This window comes from Corvus brachyrhynchos, unplaced genomic scaffold (assembly GCF_000691975.1).
Source record: "Corvus brachyrhynchos isolate BGI_N302 unplaced genomic scaffold, ASM69197v1 scaffold117, whole genome shotgun sequence".
In the NCBI taxonomy this organism is placed as follows: domain Eukaryota; kingdom Metazoa; phylum Chordata; class Aves; order Passeriformes; family Corvidae; genus Corvus; species Corvus brachyrhynchos.
The window spans coordinates 2,503,791-2,527,061 of record NW_008238833.1 but is presented as its reverse complement, the minus strand read 5'-3'; the positions used below and the strand labels follow the sequence as shown (position 1 = coordinate 2,527,061).

Sequence of the window (23,271 nt, the reverse complement as noted above, 5' to 3'; positions counted from 1 at the left end):
CCCTGCCACAACCAGATAAATAATTTTGGTGCATTTCTTTATGCTGCTTTTTTTTTTTTCAGTGCTCATTAATCCTCCAAGAAAATATCTAATGAACATAATTTGTTTGTTGCATTGGAACACACCCACAAACAGATATTGTTGATTTATCAGTTAGCAATGAAACTGCTTATTTCCTTCTCTGGGTCCTCTGTATCTACTGCTCACTTATCTGAAACACAATTCTACCAATCACATATTTGTCTTTCTTCAGATTCAGTTACAGTGATAAATCCCCAAATATTTTCTTTCTTATAAGCATTCACACAGCTAATAACTAAAAATATGCTAGAAAAGGTAAATGTACAGTCAGGATTCATCTTGTACTGGAGGATACAATTATTATATCATTGCTACCACTGTAGGCGGTCAATGTAGTCTCATTTGTACTTTAATATGTATGAAATGTAGCCAGTCATTAAAAAATACAAAGACTGATGAAATGTCTTTCTCATACATGCACTCTTTAAAGAGACCACCTAGCATACAACAAAAAATACAGTTTTGAAAATATATTCGATTATCATGTGTATTTGATTGACATTGTTATGATTTTCATATTAAAAAAGAAACCTGCTCCAGAAAGAGTCAAAATACTGTTATCAAAACCACAGGTTATTCAGGCTCTTCCTTTGCCCTCAGGCAGGACCAGTCTTATTCTCAGCCCAGTCTTAAAGAATGTCCAGTGATTGGATAATTAGACAGTTTTCCTTAATATTTGCCTATAACTTCTTTTTAATACTGTTTATTACTTATACCAAATACCATATTGGAAGTATTGAAAACACATTATTAAAGAGCAATATTAAAATTTTACAGTTACAGTGGGAGACCATCATCCCTGTGTATACTAAACTTCCATTTGCAAGGCTGGATCAGCCAAATCTCTTCAAGTTTTCTTCAGAAGTCCTAATTTTGAATACTTTGCTTAATTGTATTATTTTCATCCCTACTGCTTTTCTACATCTTATAATGTAGGACCCAAAGCTGGATATCAACACTGTTGAGAAGTGGAACAATAGTCACTTGTACTCCATAGGCAGCAGTTCTCTTAGGATGTCCTAGAATTCTACTGCTGAATTATCCATTCTACTAAGAATTGTGTTATTTTTTTGTAATTACATTTTTCTAAGGAAAAATGCTGTTTAATCACTTATTCCTTTTTATTCTATTTGCATATTTGATCTTTGATAAATACAGTAGTCTGCATTTTGCTGAATTTTGTGTTATTCATTGCAAGCAATGCACTGATCATTTTTGATTTTCATTCTGTGCTCTGCAGTAATTGTAACCTCTTGCAGGAGTCATTCTCAAATGCTAAATATGCCTTTCTTTCCTTTAGGTCACTCGCACTTTCAAAAAAATAAAATTAAATTTGATATGATTTGTTCTTGACAAATCAATACTGGATATTTCTTAACACTTCATTATCATCTTATTGCCTACAAATTCAGTGTTCAATATTCCATTAAATATACAATATATTGTGTTATAATATATTGTATATTATAACATATTTTTGCAGAACTCAAGCTCTGTTTATAAGCCCTCCTTTATCAAACAAAACAAAAAAATCCAAAAACCTCCAACAACAACAAAACCAAAACAAACCAATTTGTTTTTCTTGACAAACTTTGAAGTAATTTTTAAGACACTATATTCTCAGTAACCTTTTCATGTAAAGAAATGTTTAGGCATACTTAAAAGACATTCCATCAAATATACATTTTTCTTTTATGTAAATAAAGAAAATGCTTAAATTACAGAAATTTATGGGAAAAAAAGCTGTTGTGAGAAACAAATAAATATGTGATAATGTTTAAAAAAATTTTTTTAAGGAAGAAAAACACTGGAAGTAGAAAATTCCGACAACAAGGCAGACAAACTACAAATAGGAAGTTTAAAAAATCTTTTTAAAGCAAATATGAGTTTTTTAACAACCACTCTGATATTGATATACATATGTTGTTAGGTAGGAATGGAAATAAATACTTATGTAGAAAATTCCTGAATGCTCCATATAAATTGTTGTTCTATGATTTATGATACACCAGTTAATCCAAATGCTACTGTATAATGTTATTTGTTATGAAAAGTAGAAAAAAGAATTAGGTGGTAAAGAACAATAAAGTTAAATAATGTAAATTTTAATACAAGAGAATCACTACTGAAACTACTGGAACATCTACAGCCAGCAGGACCAGGGCAGTGACCGTCCCCCTGTACTCGGCACTGCTGAGGCCACACCTCCAATCCTGTGTTCAGTTCTGGGCCCCTCACTGCCAGAAAGACATTGAGGGGCTGGAGCGTGTCCAGAGAAGGGCACCGGAGCTGGGGAAGGGTCTGGAGCACAAGTCCTGTGAGGAGCAGCTGAGGGAGCTGGGGGTGTTTAGCCTGGAGAAAAGGAGGCTCGGGGGGATCTTCTCAGTCTCTAAAACTACCTGAACGATTGTAGCCAGGTGAGGGTGAGCCTCTTCTCTCAAGGTACAACTGAAAAGGTGAGAAGAAATGGCCTGAGGTTGTGCCAGGGGAAGTTTGAATTGGGTATTAGAAAAAACATCACCAAAAACATTGGAACAAGCTTTCCAGGGAAGTGGTGGAATCACAAACCCTGCAGGTATTTAGACAGTGTACAGCCATGGAACTTAGGGTTGCTGGATTCCATGATCTTAAGAGTCTTTTCCAATCTAAATCATTCTACAATTAGCAATTTCCAAAGACAAGGATTAGAGTTAATTTTGGTCTATCATTAGAAAGGGTAATCAGGAAGATGCACATCATTACAAATTCATCAGTTTCAATCTTAGATGAAATAGTTCAATGGGTGATATGAGACTTGATTCAGTTTAAAAAGTGAGATATAATTAACAATATTGGAAGAAAATAGATCTAACTCTAACTCATTTTTATCATTCTTTTTACTGACCAAGAGAGCAAAGTTTCTGTAATGTATCTAGAAATCAAATTCATGTTTTATAAAAGAACATGTTAATTAAAATAATTGGAATAACCTCAAAATTAACTTATTGTGCATTGAAGGAAATTAAAACTGACTGCAAAGCCTGATCAAGAGGACCAGATGTGGAATTCTGTGTCCTCTACTGCTGATCATTTTAAGAATTAAAAACAAACCCATGCAGTTGTAACCACTGATCTGCAGGAAATATAAGATTTGGCAAGGGCAAATATGCAGAACAAGTCACTGGTAAACTATGATTTGCATAGCTTATTATTATTAGAACATTTTTAATGATGGAAATGTGTTGAATCTACAGCAACACAAGTTGATTGTTTCTTAATAATTTGAATGAACAAGAGTTCTGTGGTAATGCTTAACCAACTTATAATCATATGAAAAATATGGCCCTGGAAAACAAAGAGTATATTGTTTAATGCTAGGAAAACATCAATGTATAGAATATATGTGGAAATTATTTTCTCTACAAAATATTCAACAGAATTTGAAGGGTTTTTTTTCCTTTTTTCCTTTCGCACTTTGTTTCTCTTGCTCTCTGATCATGCTATGACACTTGATTTTCTCTACAATTTAATGGCACTAGTGATAGTTACTTCAGCATGATCTACTTCTCCTCTAAGTTTGATGCACTGGTGAGTACAATGAAAAATCCTACTCCAGAGCTATGTCACTTGTAGTGAAACCCAGAAACCTGCACCCAAGGGGACTACTACTTTACATGGAGTTTTCATTTTATGACTACTGCAATGATACCAATAGATCATGCATTTTGAAGGAATAACTAGGATTTTTTTCAAAACAAAAAACCCCAGAAGTAATATTAGGATGATGATTATCCAAATTTATAGAATATTGCTCCATCTTACGTCTTTTTCAGCAGAGAGATGCAAAATGTATAACTTTCCTTATTCAGCAGAAGCTCTGTCAAGCAAATTCTATAATTTGGCTACAAATACTAGTACCAAGAGTATCAGTCTCTCAAGGAGTTTATATATATGTTTCAGCTCAGTTTCTTGTACTTACAAGAAAGAAAGCAATTTAAATCTCTTTATATTTAAGTCTCTTTATACCTCAACCACCTTGATTCCTAATACCAGGAAGAATTAATAGTAGTAGAAAGATTTCTTTAATAAGATTTAAATTCAGGCTTCTGGGTATAGAAATGAAAACAAAAGGCAACTAGAGTTCTAGTTTATACTTCAAAATACTTTTTTTAGCAGAATTCACCACTCTTTACATGCAGTTGATGTCATAGGAATTGTACTGTCAAAACCCGGGTGCTTGGAGTCCGTAGAATTACCCTTGTGTGACTGTACACCCTGAACTTAAGACACAGACCACTGCTTCTCTGCTTTATATTCTCTTGATGTTAAGTGTTTTAATATAAATATAAAGGCTTGTGCTCGGTCTATCTGCAGGTCAGTGTTTGGTGAATTCCACCATGACCATGGCAAAATATGATTGATGAATCTTTCTTTTGGGCCTGCTTCTTTGGTCCTATAGTATTTATTATCCTAAGGTCTCAAATGAAGGGCAGTACCATTATCATCACTTTTATTTGAGAAAACTGAAGAAGGTGGAAGGAAGTGACTTCTCAGAAGTCCTGAATCAAGCAATATCAAATGGATATCTCCAGTAGTACATAAATCTTTTAATTTCTAATGTTTGTTCCTCTCTTCACCAGGTCTTTGTATAGCTACAAGAAATGCTAAAACACACACAAAACATTACAGCCAAAGAATCCTTAGGACCTTTGTGATGAACATCAGAGACAGTTAGCTATTCCCTCATCTTCCATCTGAATATGATTTTCAAATATGAAAAAAAACCAAATAGCAGTATAAACCTCATAATCCACCAGATACTAAAGTTTTAGTGCTCAGCTCCCTCTTGGTATATTTTCTAGGCTTAAATGTACCAAGGAATGGATTGTCCATTACGTTTTTCTGAACTGGTGAACATATGCTTCAGAGAATAGCATAAAACCAATCTTATAGTCCACAAAAGAAAATTTGTAAGTATTAACAATGATGGTGACAGATGATTTTTTACACCTCAATTAAAAAATAACTCAAAGTGCAGATGAAGAGGAAGAAACATGTCAGGTTAGCAAACTGTCCCAGAATGCTGATATTGCTGTTCAACCATGTTGTACAAATAAATCACCACAAATAACATCAGCAACAATAAACCATTTAAAATGTAACAAGTTTGAGAATGTAACTCCTACCTGTTTCTATATATAGTTACACTGTTGCATCCCTGTGCACATTGTTCTGCACTGCTGGAAAACCACTGAACCTCTTCCACCCATCTTCTACTTGTCACATAATTTTTATTTAGAGATAATATGTAGCCTTCTGTTGCCTTATTTTAGCCTAGACTAGTATCCCAGGACTATGTATTCCCCCTTCAAACTCTTAGCAACAAAAGTCAAAGTGAAACATTATACAGACATATGATGTGTCACATTACATATACATATCTCATGGAAGAAGGTATTTGCCCAACTGTCCTGTTATTTTTGTTTATTTTAAAGGAAATACATTAATAAAATAATGCAAACAGCAGGCAGTCCTGCTCTCTCTTGTGCTGATGATACGCACAGTTTTCAGAAGTCTTACTGTTTTTCAAAATCCATTTTCATTTAGGAATAGGAATGAATTGTGACATGATGCCTGAAGATTTTTAGCCTTTTCATATATCAGTAGCTTTCTAGATTTTTAATATAGAGATGTATAGTTTCTAGCACTTTCTTACACTTTAGAATGGTAGTTACCCTTTCTCACACATTACGTCACACTCTTGAAATTCTGTTTGGTTTTATTTTCAAGGAAAACAATTTCTAACAAGGGTGTCCTGTTTTGCACCAGCACATGGGAGACATAACAAGATATAGGACTAAGAACCCCAGTGGGGCAGGTCCAAGGACGAATTACCAGGGCAACCATTCTCCCATTGGATATACTTGCTAGATATACTAAACAGTTAGACTTACAAAAATTGTGAAAATTCGATCCACTGTGTGTGCATAGCTATATTTTATGCACCTGAAAGCCTCAATTAAAAGACTGCTCTCCATGTTATCAATTTTAATATTATTTGGAAAGTTTTTCCTCCCATTCTAGGCAACAAAAGATCTGGATCTTGTAAAGTCACAAGATCTGGACTGTAAATCACTGCAATTTTAGTCTTTCCTTGATATGTTCTTTATAGATCATTCACTATTATCTTCTGTAAAAGAGGCAGTGCTTCTTTCTTCTTGCATTTGGTAGAGCTGAAAATAGACTCTTCAGGATTTAAACTAGTTTGTTAAACTCCTAAAGGACTTTGTGGAAAAATCCAAGCTGAGACAAATCCTTTATCAGTATTACCTAAATACTTCTTTCCATTTGCCCTTCCTCCTCCTGAATTTTTATCCCTGCAGTCTCCTATAGGCCATTTTCTCACTTATTGAAAGAGGAAAATGGCATGCAAATTCCAATAAACCAATAAATGAAGTGAAATTTTCTGGTGGCAGATTCTCCACTCTGGGGCAGTAGCATCAACACAACAGGAGCTGTATCAACTGGCTAATGAAGTCATCAGCAAAGATTTTAATGGTACTGAAACCTAGCATGAGAAGACAGAAGTGGGCAATCAAATTATCATAATTAAGTGTGGTATTAATTATTACATTGTTAAAAAGGATGGAATTTTTGGTCATAAAAAGTCACTTTTTCACTATTATTGCTCTGGAAAACATCTTTTGTTGTCAGAAGATATAGAGTGCACATTTGCTGTTGTACAGGGGTTCAGATCTGCCTGTAATCAGACTGCCATCTGAACTCTATGATAATATACTTATATTTGTCCAGTCATTTTCTCCTTGAAAAATCCAAGCAATTGTCTTTAACATATTTAATGCTAAGTTAAGTTGCCTTCATGCCAGTTATTATTGTATAGGATAGGAAAGAAACCCATAACACATACATATATAGATATTTCTAAACAATTCTTTCTTTCACCTTTGAAAAAGAAAACTGCAAACTAGATATCCCTACCACAATTGTTGTAATAGCACTTAATTTACTGGGAAAAATCTTCCTGAACTGATTAAATTGGGCTCTGTGAAAATGTATGTCTCATCAAGCTTTGCATCACCTCAAATGGTTGTAAGTTCACTTTTGTACTTATGAAATAACGAATAACTGACTTTATTATATAGGGAAACTTATGAATGGAACCTGACAAAACTGAGATCAGTTCTGTCTAGAGCCTTCTGCTTCTGAATTAAAACTGGTCTCCTAACATTTACAGTAGTCATCTCTACCAGAATCACCATTGCACCATTGAATTCAGCTAATCATGCCTAGTGCAGGAAGAATTGCATTTTCTGAAAACTACCCTGTTTTCATCCTTTTTTTTTTTTTACATCCTTTAAGATTTTATCACAAGGGTAATGGAGAGAAAAATCTAGACTCCAGAGCCTTAGAAATAGATAATTTCTCATTTCTTTCTCCTTCTTTTTCCTCTTGTTTCAGCTGTCTGATCAGCACTGTATTTCTGGCTTCTTCTTAGTTACACAGATTAACATGTGCATTCTCACTCTATTCCTGTCTGTGATATGGAGAGGTAATTAGGATTAATTAGGAATTTTCTATCTTAAACAAAATGGGCTTTCTGACATTTAGCTAAGTGACATGTTTATGAAGTGGCATTTTTCCAGGCATGAGCTTAGTCAAACATCAGATCTACGCAGTGAATGGATTCTGATGGGAAGGTTACTTATGAGCGGGTCAGTTTTGGGAGAGCCCTGCACCTCTGAGATGGTAACTGCTGTGTGGTACATCAGTCTTAAATCCATGAACTGTGGGCTGCAGCTGTTTTAGAAGCTGTGTAACCATTGCCACAGAAAGCACTTTTGCAACATTTTAATTGGTACCTTTACAGAACCAGCTGTGGAAAAGTGGATGTGACACCAGGAGCATCCATTTCTGTTAAACCTGGCAGGACAATGCTGTCTGGTTTAATCCCTAGACTAAGAGGTTCCTGATAGTTATGCTTAATTTGTTGGGACATATCAGTAACAGGCTAGTAACCTGTCTCAAGGGAAGAGGAGCTTTCCCACTACAGAAACTTTTCATCATTGTCTTTTTGTCAAGCTGTAGACAAATAGTCATGTGCAGCTGGTGCCTGAGAGGCAATAGTGCATGAGCCTGAGGGCCAATTCACTCCATGCATTTTTAAAACTAATTAATCTCCCATGCTTCCTCCTTCTTTTCTTGGTATCTCCTTTCACTTTGTTTCTCCTGAACTGTCAGCTGGGGTAATGTTTGTAGACAATAGTGTGACTGTGAAACTACAGCACACATCCCTTAAGCAGAGCCTGTCAGGTCTGCCCCCTTCATCCACTGTTGTGAGCTGCCTTAATTGGGCAAGGTCAACCATCTTCTTCTCACTACATTTTCGTAGTCCCTGAGGGGACAAACAGCTCTAACAAGTGATCCAGTGGGTCTAGGGACATTTAACTTGCAGTTTCTAGTGTAGTTAGTGTATTATTTGAAACAACTGCTAGTATTTTTGAGAGGGTGGGGAAGATTTTTTTCAACAGTGATAATATTTGGAAAATTTTGTGGGTTTTTTGTTTGTTTTTTTTTAAATGCTGAATTAAAAGTTCCTTGGGAGAATTTACTACAGCTGGACAAGTAATGCATTTTTTGTTCATTTATTACTTTTCAAATTACAAAAAAATCCAACAAACCAGCCAAACAAAAAAAATTCAAAACCCAGAAAAACCCACCAAAACTCCAACAGCCACACAACAAACCCACCAAAACCAAACAAAGAAAGAGTGAAAATCTAGACTTATTTAGCCATACACCTACTGTACAGACATTGTCTAGAATTTGAGGCACATGCAGATCATTAAAATGCAATTAAAATCTAATAACAACACATTGCCAACAGACTGGGAGTAACTCCTCTCTGGCAAATATAGTTTGTTAAAATGGTACCCTACAGAAAATTCTATAATTCCCAAACTCTTAAATTTCATATCCTCAGATGAAAGCCTTCAACAAGATTGAGGAAGGAAACATTAAAAAGTGCTTCAGGGGAGTCAGCAGCAAAATTACTGGTCATGTATTGAGTAATGAAAAGACCATAGAAGAAAAAAAGCTAATTGTGTTTCTTCATTGCATAGTGAAAATTACAAGCATAGTCATCAATCAGTTGCACAAATAAAGAACACAGATTTCTATGTTGAGCAATGTCAGGGACCATGACATTCTCTTTAATGATAACACCCATGGGAATTAGCATTACTAGACAGGAAAGTTTCAAAAGCAGTCTAGTAAAAGTGACAAAGTAGGGAATGCAAGAGTGAAACATCTTTGTGATTATTCCAGGCAAAGATGTGATGTCTGAAGAGATAAGATGACCCTATGAAATTAACCCAGAATTAGGACAGGAATATAAAGTTTAAGGGACTCTGAACCTGTCTTCTAAGGCTTTTTCTTCTCCCATTATTGAAAAGCAAAATTTAAAGTTTATTCAAATTACCCATAGAAGACAAATCATCACAAGGGTATAATAAAGTCTAATAGGCAAATGCAGGAGCCCTTCAACTTATGATGTCTAACTCATTCATTTCATACAGGTGGCTCTCAAAAAGAGGTTTTAAAACATTTTGTGTGTAGATAATGTATAAGTTATAACATACAAAGAAGAGATAAGAAAATTGTCATCTTGTCTTTTATATGTGACATTTTAAGGGTTTATTAAATTCACCTGCCTGTCTGTCCTGTGCAGTAAGAAATTAGTTTCTACTACTGTTACTTAGGTGGCCTGTTTCTGATACCCAGCATCATGCTCCTACTAGGAATTAAAATGAGTGAAGAACAAGCTATGACATGGAATTATGAGAAAAGCAAAACAGAGTTGAGTGTTCTGTAGTCTCCAGATAGATCCCCCCAGTACAAGTCAAGTGTTGGTGAAGTCTAGGATACTAGGATTTGGCTTCCATTACAATAGGAATAGAAGTTTTAAGGGAAAAAACTAATAACAACAACAACAACAAAAACCCCCAATCCCAAAACATCTCAATCTCACTTTTGCTACTAGAAGAGGAAGCATATTGGAGTATTGGACAGTTCTACCTTCTCAGCAAGCCTAGCAGTTAGGAGGAGATGATAATTGTTTCCAGCGAACGTGAATGTTCTGCTTGCCATGACCAGCTTCATACATATTGACTTCTACAAGCTAACTGAAGGTACTGACTGATTAATAAGTTCTGTTTAGCTTATGGGAGAGCCATGGGTGGAGGCATGACCTGTCCAGCTGTTTTGGTAAAATGTGAGTGACCAGTGTTTTGATAAGTACCAGCAAAAAAGTCCTCCTTGATCTCAAGGTAAAAGGAGAAATATCACTTCCACCAACATATTGGCCTCTCCTGGAAAAAAAAAAAAAATCTTTCTATGCTAAAGTTTATTTGCAAAGTCAGATTTTAAAAAATCCCCATATAATAAAGAAGAACCTGGATGTTACTTTATTGTTTATTACATAATAATTTTTAATACAGTATAAATCATGGTCAGGAAAAAATCTCACCTATACTGACAGGTTAACATGATAAAGTAGCATCCATTCATGCCTAGAGAGAGCTGGAGCATCAGAAATCTAAGATCTTGAAGGCTTCCTGTGATTTTGAAGAAACTGGTAAAGGCTAGATCTGTATAAAGAACAGAAATTCTCTGATGTTGTGCACTGAAATGCCAGTGTTGGGTGTCTGGATCCTGGGACTTCATCCACAACCTTAAGATAACCTTGTGACCTTCATCTACATAGAGACAGACATCTGTGAACTGCATTCTCAAAATCCACTGAGTAAACAGAGAGCCAGAGGGTGCATGGACCCCTTCAGAACAAAATTTGCTATGTCCTGCGTGCAGATATCTGAACCAATTGCCTGTAAACAAGATAATGAGCATACTGAGAACAGTCCAGCCCAAATATAACAATCTTGTTATCATAGCTAATTTGCCTGGAGAAGTCTACTAACGCTTCTGTATCTGAATGAGGTAATTTAGAGCCTGTCTTGTTATTTCTATGTATAATTTGTGCAATGTTCTAACCAGAGGAGTTCTAACCAGAGAGATATTGCACTTCAGTTGGACTTGGTTTCCCACTAGTAATGAAGCTGCAGTCCAAAGTTGCAGTTTTACTTCAAATGCAGCTTTCAGATTCTTTTTGCAGACCGTGAACAGTAAGAATAGGTTTGTGTTTACTTCCAATGTGGATTTCTGTGTATGTGCAAAGTACCACAAATAGGAGCTGAGAACAACTTAAAGAAACTTTATTTCATGTGAGTTTCTCAAATTAATATGAGGACTAAGACAACTGTGTAGGTAATAGAAGAATAGGACAAAAATTTCTGGCCCATGGTAGGAGGAATTTTATTTTAGAAGCTTGCCTGTTTAGCAACACACTGCGCAGACATCCAAGCCATGGATATATTCCAAGACATGGATGGGAAGGACTGTGAACCCATGGCACTGGTACTGGTCATCTTTGATGAAATATTTCTCAAGCAAAGTACAGTTTTATAACAGTAAAGGGGAGGTAAAAAAGATGCAGCTTACAGTACAGTTTCCAAACTTTGTAAGATCAGCCTTGCCCTTTAGAAAGAGATATAAAAAAGTTAACATCTGTAGAGATGTTGTATGCTGCAGACAGATTATGTGGCAGTGCTCCCTCCAGACAGCAGCATCCCTCTGAGGCAGGATGGAGCACACATCTGCCTTCCCCTGTGTGCATCAGAGCTCTGCTCATTCTAACAATGGGAATCGTCATTCTCCATTAAGCTCATACTGAAAGCCTTGAATAAAAGCCTTAAAAAGCTCAGCTGAAAGTATTAATTCTGAGGGAAACATGTAAATCTGGATGAAAACTTCCATTCATTTTTAATCTTGCTATGGTAAACCTTGTAATTAAGATGATTAAATGACTGAATAAAACCCTATATTTACATCCTTTAGAATACCACAATGAAAAACCATAATCCTGTTTATGGAAAGAAAAGAGTAGAGGCATTTTAAATTGGAAATATCAAACAAAGCTTGTTATTTAAACAGTTGGTAATTAATGTAACTCTTGCTTAGCAAGGACGCCTAAGAGTTAACTGCCTAGGAAACCCCTCTTGGAGAAAAGAAATAATCGGGAATAATCAAATACTGTGTTTATGGAAGAAAAAAAAAAGAAGTGTTGTGTTTATGAATGATCAAGTTACCCACATTTAATATATTTCACAAGGGGCAAGTTAAGGATTAGCAACAAAAGCAGTGAAAGTGGGAAAGCTTCTGGAGTAGGCACATCAAAATGATACAGGATTCCCAAGGAAGCTAGAGGCAGCGTTTTTTATGAGCAATGGTCCAGGAAAAGCAGGAGTCAAGAATCTGTTGGTGGTTGTTTGACGTAAAGAATCGTCAGAAAAATCTTTTCATTGAATATATTTTCCTTCACCATTTTGAAGGAGTGGATAATGTCTCCAAAAAAACTACCTCAGTTTGTTGCCTTGCTATTTCTCAGCAAAGATGACAATAACTTAAAAAACTTATTTATTAAACTCAAGAGATGATTCTCTCATCTGAATCTGCACTGCAATAGTCAGAATCTATTTCAAGTGTGCTTACCACCCCACATTCCCCCTTATTTTCCCTGTAAAATATTTGGACAACAATCTAATAAAAGTTTATATGAACAAACTATATATATCACAAGTTTGTGTGTGTTTGTATGTTTAATGCATTACCTCTTGATAGTATATCACAGTGTAAATAAACAGAAATCATATATGCATATGAAACCACCCTTCTGATTAAAATCTTGTCAAAAGAAATTAGTGTAGTATTTTTCTCAGTCAGTGGGGCCTTGTAAAGACTTTCATTTTTTTCTAAAATTGTATTCTGTAAGAATGGAATGTAGGTACTATTTAATCAAAAATATTTATTTTATCTTCCATTTGAAAACGTTAATAAAACTATATCTCTCCTAATACATAAGTCATCTTTCTTTTCCCACACTGATAATGCTATTGTCTAAAAGGGCTCAATCTGAAGTTCTTGGGCATGTTCATATGCAGTTATTGACTTCAGAGATTAAGGAATGGGATTCTGTTGAAGGACGAATTGCTTACGAGGTTGTGGAGAATTATTAGGCTTGATATTGTATCATGGATTTATCTCCTGTGATAAGCAAGTGAAAATTATTTCTAAAGGTGCTGATCAATGTGAATAAATCAATATAGCAAAGCTTGCAGTGTTCATCCACAAAAAATTCTCTATCATCAAAAACACTCCCATAACTCATGGTCTTGTTAACTTGAGATGTTCACACATTGCAAACCTGCTCTGAATAGTCTTTAGCTTAGATATACCCACTATAATATCTTAGTATCCATTTGAAAGTTTATCTCCTGGGTGATTTTAATGTTCAAAATTTCTTAGGGCAATTTAGGAGATAATACCATCTTTGCAAATCAGACACAGAAACTAAAATGGAGTACCCAGAAACTGAATGCTTAAAAAAAAATTTTAGGCGTTCCTGCACAGAAATCCTTGAAGTACCTCTGCTTGACAAAAGACCTTTTTACCTGGAAGTTTCATATTTTTTGCTTAATTTCAGAATTGAATTCACACACTTCCCTCTGAAATTTCAGCTTTTGTCCAGAATTATTTTTTACAAGTGACTTCTGATATGGCAGTCAACTTTCATTAGTGTCTTTTGCCTTATTGCCAGAGTTTTGTGGAATGATTTATTTTTGAAACATCACCAGGCCTGTGGAGGTAGCTCTCCCCTTTACAGGGAGACTCCAGCCATTGTATTAATATCACTTGCAGTCCCACTGCAGTCCCAGAAGAAGCTACTGGCCCCCAGTACTTTGCAAGTAAGGACCTGGAAGCAAACTGCATGTGAGAGAATCATAGAGTCATTTAGGCTGGAAAAGACCTCTAAGGTCATTAAGTCCAAGCATTAAACCAGCACTAGTTCCATGTCCTTAAGAGCCACATCTACACACCTTTTAAATACCTCCAGGGATGGTGACTCCACCACTTCCCTGAGCAGCCTGTTGCAGTGCTTGACAACCCTTTGGATGAAGAACTGCGTTATGTAATGAACAAAAGGAAGGGAGGCCAAGTCCCCTTCCCATTGATATGAGCTTGTGTATACATCTGCTATCAGTGCAATTTTTCAACTTTCATTGATTACTCCACCACACTGCAGAACCTTTCCTGGCTTAGCTATGGTGAAAAAATTATGCCAGCAGAGGATAAAAATATTTTTCTGGAAGTAATTTTCCTGCTGGCATCATCTACTGATACTCAAACAATATAAATAAAACAACTGAATGTTGGTTTTGAGCACCATAGTTTGCACAGCAGGGGTTTTGATGGCCTGGTGCTGAAAATGAAAGATACTAGTTTTTCACCATCAAAGGCAATGTCTGTGTTACAGTAGAACATTGTGTTAAAATCTGACTAAATAAAATTCAGAAGCATAATTTCAGGAAAAGAATTCTAAATATTTTGATGATATATAAAGGTGTATTTTGTGGAATGGCAGCTGTTAAAAGGTGTATGACAATTTCCCTCAATATTGACGTCTGTCTATCCTGTCACTCTCAGTTTGTTTAGGGGAATCAAATGCAGCTGCACTGCTGAAACCATCACTCACTGTTTCTGCCTACATCTATTTCCTCTCAGTTTACTTATCGCTATCAAGCCTTAACATCATGTATTCAATTTCACCATATAGACTACAGTGTCAAACTCAGAAAGAGATTGTAGAGGCAACCACAACAAGAGAATCTGCTCAGAAGAGAGAAAAGCAGAGAGATAGCATTGATAACTGTAATACAGTATTAACAATCCTTGCAGTATAAATAGAAACTGAACACATTTCTCTAACAGAAACTCAGAGAAGACTTTATTTTCTGCAGATTTTCCATCTGCAATGTGACTTTTCTTCAGGCCTAAAATTTGGAGTAGAAAAATCCCCTCAGTACAGACCTCATTTCCCAGAGAAGAAAAGGATAGGCAGTACTGCATCTACTGAAAAACAAGATATTCTGTCTAGCATCATGTCTCCAGGTGTTACATGACATGCAAATATAAAGAGGTACATAGCTATCTGCAGACTTTGCAGGAGTGTCAATTTGAAAAGCAAAAAAGTAACCTCTCTGGAATACCTATGCTTTCATGTGGGAATCCACAGGCATTTCATATATTTTATGGTAATTCTGACTTTCAGCAGTGGTGCAGTTTTACTAAATTAAGTTATACAACAAAAGAAAGCAACCAAATCATGTCTCTACTACTGAAAACAAAAGAAAGTTTGTATTCAACAGAAGTATCATGACATTGGAATTTGGAGAAATTTCTGAAGGCTTCTAAACTCTAAAAGAAATCTTCTATGACCTCAAGGCAGCATATTCACTGTTGATGGCATGGAGACTATTGTTACATTCAAGATCTATACCAGGAATTAGACCATCTTGTAACAGACACTCTGCTGCTATTCACTGGCATTTGCAATACATGAGCTTAAATTAGTCCTTTGGTATTCCAAAAACTGTAAGAAGAATGGTGGATATCTCATCTTTGAAGTTCCACAATCAAATGCATATTGTATCTGAAATACTGGGCATCCAATAATGAGGAAACTGTAAAGGAGCAGTATGAATACAGGCTGCAGCCCACTGTACCTGGAGAATGAAGTGGAGGGGAGCACATCAGAACAACTCCTTGACCTTCACGTACAGAGACAGCACTTCTTGTCCGACCACTAAAATTTCCAAGATCTATCAAAAGAACAAAGCATTTTAGTTACATACCAAAGATTTTAAATTTTGTGGCTACTTTAACTTATATTTTATTTCCTCTTGTAAAGCTGACTGTTCCTTTTTTCATACCTTAATCTATAATAGGAGGGCCTGAAAAATAGATCTATTTCCATTACAAAAATTCCATGTTGCATCAGCACTTTATTACTTTTTCAGTGCACTTGCATACAGCATCAATGAAAAAGCAGCAGACAATATATATAAATATGCCATTTACAAATACATTCAATAGTGCTTTTATTTCTTTTTACTATACCCTGCTTGATTTTCTCCCTCAGTAGAAAGGATTCATACACAGTGAAAAAGAAAAAATACAACTGGAGGGACCACCTTGGCTAACATCCAGACTGAGGGTGTTGCAGACACCACCTGGGTAACGCACACAGGATATTGTGATGACAGAAAGGAAAATCAACACATTGGTTCTAAACCCAAATCTACTCTATAGCACATTTACTCTTTTAAATACTTTGCTTCTGATTTCTCTGGTGCTATAAGCCCAAACCAGTTGTGGGGAAATATATTTTCCATCCAAAAGTTTCCCTCCATCAAGGCAATAAGAAACATTTCACTATTGGAACAAAAATTTTTGAATGCAGTTGTAGGGCACTGCTCTGAACAGTTCATTGTGATTATTTAAAGCCTCTCAACAAGAAGGTCCTATTACTCCATTTACCACACAGAACATTGAATGTGGATTCATATTTGGGGTGGATAGTTACACCCTAGCATGTGTATATGTAGCAAAGAGACACGAGAGTTCAGTTCTGCCATCAGACTGGTGTCCTCACCCATGCCTCAGAGACAGTGATGGTGTTTAAATCTTCTGTTCTCTCCGGAGTTTTCTAGAGACATTTCTATGTGATGTGGATCAAGGTGAAGAGAGCAGCAGCAAGACCTCTTTGAAAAGGACACAGAAGCTTCAGCAAGCACTAAATGAGGATCAGAATTAGGAATAGATTGGGCCACTGGGAGCTTCTCTCATTGACATTCGATGACCTGTAGCCATACCTCCTAATTTCTGCATACAGCCCAAGGTGCTGAGATGAGCCAGACACCACCAAACAGTTTGAACGGGTGGAGCAGAATTATTCCTATCTTAACTACACTCAGTTGGAACTTCTCTGTCAGATGCTGAAATTCTGTGTCTTGCTTCAGATCTAGTAGACTATAAAACTGAAGTTCAATGATTTTCAAAAACAATTGATTTTTTTTCCCACATTTCTAAAATATGTTTTGGGCACAGACAGAAGTCTAAAATTTAAATGTAACCAAATTTGTGCTGTCTTTGGCCAAAATAAGTAAGTGCCCTGGTTTCAACAATAGGTACCATGTTTGAATAGAGAAAGGGCATGTGGGGTCCAGTAGAATTTTTTGAAAATAGGGTTACATTAAAAAATATGAAAAATTTTGCTAGTCAATAAATAATTAAAAAGTTTAAAATTATATTTCATTTTAAATAAGCATACCATGGATTATAATATATTCTGGTGTTATTTCTCTTAAAAGTGTCTCCTAATGCATGTTACTTTACAGTATATTCTGCAGAAAAGTAATTATTATTTAATTGTCCAGAAAATAGCAGGATGGTATATCCCTGCATGAAAAGTTTTTTGGATGGGAGAACATCTTGTAATGGGAACATTTCTTAGTTAAGTCCTCAGGTGATTAAATGCCATTTTCCAATTAGTTATAGCAACCTTCAGATACTGTTTTTTCCATTTCCTGCTTTGAATGCACAATGTGATGGACAAATATATTTTTTTTTCACCAAATGTAAAACAAAGATATTCTTTCTTATTTTAAAATAAAAGTACTATGTATGACTCAAGTTTCTGTTTGTTCAAAACAATTATTTTCAAACCAAAGGAGGAAGGTATCAAAGAGCTTTGAGTTTCAGCTCTTTTTGGCTATCTGTTAGTTCTGAACTGTATTTCTTGTTAGCATACAGTGGAAAAAGGATTAGCAGGTACAAAAGAAGGCATTTAGCTTTTAAACAAATAAATGTCGAAAAGCTTAAAAGGAAGGAAAGGTGAAGGATCATGTTTGCAGTTCCCCCACATTAGAGTAATAACCCCCCTATGGATAAATCAAATTAAAGGAAAATTTAATTAATTTCTTGTAAATCTCAGCCATTTCATCTCTATCCACACTGAAAAAAAAGACAGCTACTGATAATTTATACAAACCCCTTTCATTTCACTTTAAAATTCTAAAGACGTAGCTAATAAAAGAAAGGGTGGACAGAATCCAGCTTTAGAGGTGGAAACTGTAACCTCTCATGCAGCGGCACTGGACATTGGTTCAGTGTTCTTGCTGCAGTATAAACCTGTAACATGTGTGGCATGTCTGAATGCCCCACACAGAATGAGTCTGTCCTTCATCTTGCTATGATGTATATAGGTGATTGATAAGAAAATTCCTTCTTGTGCTCCATAGGTGTTTATCTTTTGCCCTGAAAGATTAATTTACTCTTACCTCAGTGCTAGTGGCAAAGATGATAACACCTACTATGCTATTTTCAAAGCAGTTCCTGGGCTTTAGCTGCATAACTCCCATACTCTTTAACATAAGAAGCAGCCTTGAACACTTTGAAAAAATGTACTTAAGTGCCAGCCACCATGTCTAATGCACCTTACTATTAACAATATATATGCAAGACATACAAATACATTTAGATGGAGTGCATGTGGCAGGAGTAACAAATTTTCCTTTACTGCTAAGAAATTATTCAATTAAAACATCTTATATAGTGTCACTAGTGTACAACCTGTGACACAGGAGTGGTCTCTGCTGTGAAAGGAAAATAGTAGGGAAATTCCAGACCTCCTGAAGATGCCAGACATTAAATCAAATGGCTTTGGTGCAGTGCTTTCTGGATGTCCCACTCACACTGCAAGTGTATTTACATTAGCTCAGTGTAGTATTTGATCTTTGAGAGAAGTTATAAACTTGGAAAAACCATTTAGATATCTGATCCAAAGCAACTGCCAGGGAGCGCAGCTGTCTCTGGCTATTCCCATTCTTTGGAAATGAGCTAAAGCATCGACTTCTCTCAGCACACATGCCTATGTATTGACATGCATTGTGGAAGAATGACACCACCACAAGAGTATCAGTTTAAATAAGACTCAACAGAAAAGGAAACACTTCTGCAGAAAGCAAAAGGAGTAAAGGGAAATAAATAAGAAAAATCTCAAGGCAGTTGAAGCAACTGAAAAGCTTTGCAGGTCTAGCAAGAAAATAAACATCTAAATAAAAGGGGAAATGTTCTGCCATTGACAGAAGGACTAGTGCAAAAGTTGAAGCAGTTTTTCTCACTTAATGGCCTTCCAATTCACCTTCACTGCAGTTTGCATTTTAAGTATGTGCAGGAGGGGTCATTCATTCACTATGTTCATCAGTTTGCTGCAGCTAATGGGGGCAGTAGGGAAGGGGCAGGTTTTTGTGACCCAAACAACAATCTACGGAAAACTGCTATGAAATTAGGACCAAATTAAAGATGAAAAACAGATCTTGTTTTTAGTGTAGGCAATTACTGCTTGGCAACCTAGCACGGAAGCTGTAGAAGGCTCTGTACTTCATTATCTGTGTTTTAAACCAGTCAATTTAGCTTTAAAGTAGAAATTAGATTGGCGCAGAACAATGTCCTCTGCCAGCTCAGTTCTGTAAGTTTGAACTATTTTATATGCAAATTTATTATGGAGTTTAAAATGGACATAATATGATATGTATTAAAATGTTTGAAGATGTATCCTGAAGATACCTAAAGACAGGTATAAAGGAGGCAATATTCTTTCCAATAAGGTAAAAATAGCTCTACACAAAGTAAGATTCTTCTGTCAGGCCAAGGACAAACTTATTTATTGCATTGTCACTAAGAGAGGGTAGCTTTCCTCTCCTTGGATTTGAAAGACAGGACTAAGAAATAGACCTTGAGCTGGAATTGTAGCTCTTTAAAAAAGGTAAGATTTACAGGGGAAAGAATTCCATTAAAACATGTTTTTCAAAATCCCATTATAATCTAAATCAAAAACATGGTTTGACTGTATGCTCCAAACAATGGAAAATATAAATGTTCTGTTTAATAGCCCACAAACACAAGCTATAGAAGAATGAAAGGTGGGTATTGAAAAGATATCACATCTGATTATATAGGGAACTTTTACACTGGATGAATTAAATACAATACTCACAGAATATCCAAATGTCCAAGGAAACGAATAGATTATTTTATATTGACATAGATTTATTTTCTAGTAATACCATACACTTATTTTCTTGTAATACCAGATTAAGTAGACAGAGCTGTATTATTAGAGTCACTCATTTGACCTAAGAGTAACTTTGAATACTGAAATCATTCACTAGAAAAAGTGTGAAAGAAAACTCGGGGAAAAAAGATTTCTACTATGACAGAAACATAATCTCACCACTGATAATGGGAAAAGCATGCATCTTGAACCTTCAAAAATCACATTACCATATGACTTTTAGGTGACAAATTAAGGGCAAGATTCAAACACTTTAAAATGTATCATGCTTATTATCATTGCTGCTGTTATTATTTATTACCAGAAAGGTTTTTAATCCTTCATGGATCATCAGACTGACATGATGTGAAAAAGGTCACTTTTTTGTTCTCAAAGAAGTTACTATGCAAAAGCAGAAAAAGAGAGACCATAGAGAAACAATGGTATAGTTCAAGCCTGCATGACAGCAACCCTCTATCTCTGTACACTTGCAGAGTCATTGAGGAGTTGTAAGGAAAGGGGGTTGATATACAGATGTTGTCAGGGGGTGCCAACAAAAGGTGGCAAGGAACTCAGGAGAATGCTTAAAGACGACTCCTTGAAAATGTAAAAAACAGAGAAAGGAAACACAAGATGCTTTACTTATATTTAGAATTAACATCTTCCAGAATCTGAAATATAATGTATACACTATTGATTCATTAGCCCTGAACTAATTTTCATTATGAAATGCAGATAAATAGTCAAATAAAGGAACATTTTTTCTGTCTTTAATGATATACTTTTTTATATATTTTTTATAAATGATAACAATTTAAAAATACCTGATCTACTGTTTATTGTTCTTTGTCATAGTTGTCTATGTTTAGCTCTTTTATCTTGTTAGTAGAGAACACTTTTTTGTACTTTCTACATTTCCTATCACAGTGAAGTCATGAATCCATAAATGTGGCCAATAGATTCTACCATAATACAATTTATTAGAGTAATAATTACCTAGCCTAATGTCCTGGTTTTGTCTGCAACAGAGTTAATTTTCTTCTTAGTAGCCAGTCCAGTGCCGTGTTTTGGATTTATGTGAATAATGTTCACAAAACATTGATGTGCTGGTTGTCGCTGAGCAGTGATTATCCAAAGTCAAGGACTTTGCCGTGCTTCATGATCTGCCAGTGAGGAGGGGCACAAGAAGCTGGGAGGGAGCATGGCCAGGACAGCTGACCTGAACTGGCCAGAGGGATATTCCACACCACAGAGCATCATGCTCAGTGTATAAACTGGGGGGAGTTGGCCGGGAGGCACCGATCGCTGCTGGGGGCAGGCTGGGCATCAGTCAGTGGGGGGTGAACAACTGCATTGTGCATCACTTGCTCCTCCTGGGTTCTGTTCGTCTCTCTCTTTCTGTTTTCTCCTTTTTAATTACAATTATTACTACTATTGTTAGTATTATAAATATTATTGTTGTTATCCTTATTATTTTATTTTACTTTAATTGTTAAAATATATAATTATTTCCTAAATTAATTTATAGAGTCTTGCATGAAATCTAGTATAATTATTTTTTCTTTTTAATTTCCTTCCCAAATTAGATGATTTATATTTACTCATTACTAATAATTAGAAAACTTAAACTTTTTATAAAAGACAAAAAATAGACTATTTCACTATTTATCATGCCATACTTTTTAAAAGGGAATACTACATTTCAATTAAAATATTCACTACTTTTGATCCTACACAGATTTTATATAAATTATGAATTGATATACTTCTTCCACTCATTCATCTTGTCTAACTACTAATTTATACTATAACTTAATCTTTCATGGAAGGGTACCCCAACAAGGTTAAGGAAATTCAGGGCTTTGAAGACTTTTTTTTAGTCTTACACCTAGTTTCAATAACATCAATTAATACCATCAGTATCATCAATAAAGCTTAATTCTCCCCAGAGCCTTGAAGACGAAAGGGAATTCCTAGGTACCAAAATCTCCCTGAAATGCAGAAGGATTTCTGCATTCATAAATCCTGAAGTACTGGACCAAAGTGAATTAGAAGAAGTATTTACATACAGAATAAAATAACAAGATTATATTGAAAACTATAGAGCTGCTACATGATTCAACTTGGCATGTTAATTGCACAATAACAAGGATGTTTGTGGTTACAGTTGTTGATGGTTATGATTAATTAGTTACAATCATTCTGTGTCTGTCAGGTTTCATCTCTTCTCACAAGAATTATTTCAGTGTGCTTCTCAGCTGTCTTTCATGTCTGCATACTAAAATTTCCAGGAAAAACACAGAACCAAGTGGAAATATTATAGTTAAGCATTTTTCGCCTTTTCGTTCTGTCATTTAGAATCAACAACTAAAACCAAACAAATAAGCAACCAATCTTAAGCAACAAATGAAAGATTTTCAATTACAGATGCCAACATTTGAAGACCAAAGTGGGGCAATAAATTGTCCTACTTCCAGAACTTCTGAGAAAATAGATTTTTTCACTTGAGTAATATATGCAATGTATTTTTTTTTTTTGTAAACACATTGTTTTACATAATGTTATCTGCATCTGCACACATTTGTGTTTGCAACCTTTCCCACAGAACTTCCTGGCACTGAGTGGTATAATAACCTGTATAAGTCCTGTATACATGATACTGATAATCCTACTTTCTTAATTTTTTTTTCCTTTCTACTTATAAGTCCTCCTTCCTTTTTGTTGATTGCTCTTTTAGTCACTTTTAAAAATTAGATTAATTCCAAACATTCAAGAAAATATTGCAAATAACCTTTCATTTTGCTGTGAGTTTCTTCAGCTGGATGTGACTTTTCCTTCTTTTAATTAGTGACTAGTGATCATAGCCAGTTAGGATTTTGGGAGATTAAACACAGAATTACTATCACAGTATAGTTTCTTATCATATGATGTGATATGAAATGGGCAGTGACTAATCTCCATACAGTTTATTGGAATATCCCGGTTTAGGTGGTGTGGTTCACAGGAGGCTGTAACAGTAATACACAGAAAAAACCCTTTTCTTACCCTCTGGGTGAACAAGCCATTAAGGATAACTTGTTCTGTATTTCATTGAGCAAACTCATAGTAGAAAGTATACTAAA

General features: G+C 35.4%; 1 protein-coding gene across 1 annotated transcript in view; it reads right to left on the bottom strand.

The window, feature by feature from the left end:
* LOC108447635 (contactin-5-like) overlaps window positions 1–23,271 on the bottom strand; it is a 219,819-nt gene that overhangs the window by 7,797 nt on the left and 188,751 nt on the right. Inside the window, exon 6 of the mRNA XM_017738189.1 lies at window positions 15,759–15,854. Within this exon, the coding sequence (XP_017593678.1) occupies window positions 15,759–15,854 (96 nt within the window). The remainder of the gene's footprint in view (window positions 1–15,758; window positions 15,855–23,271) is intronic.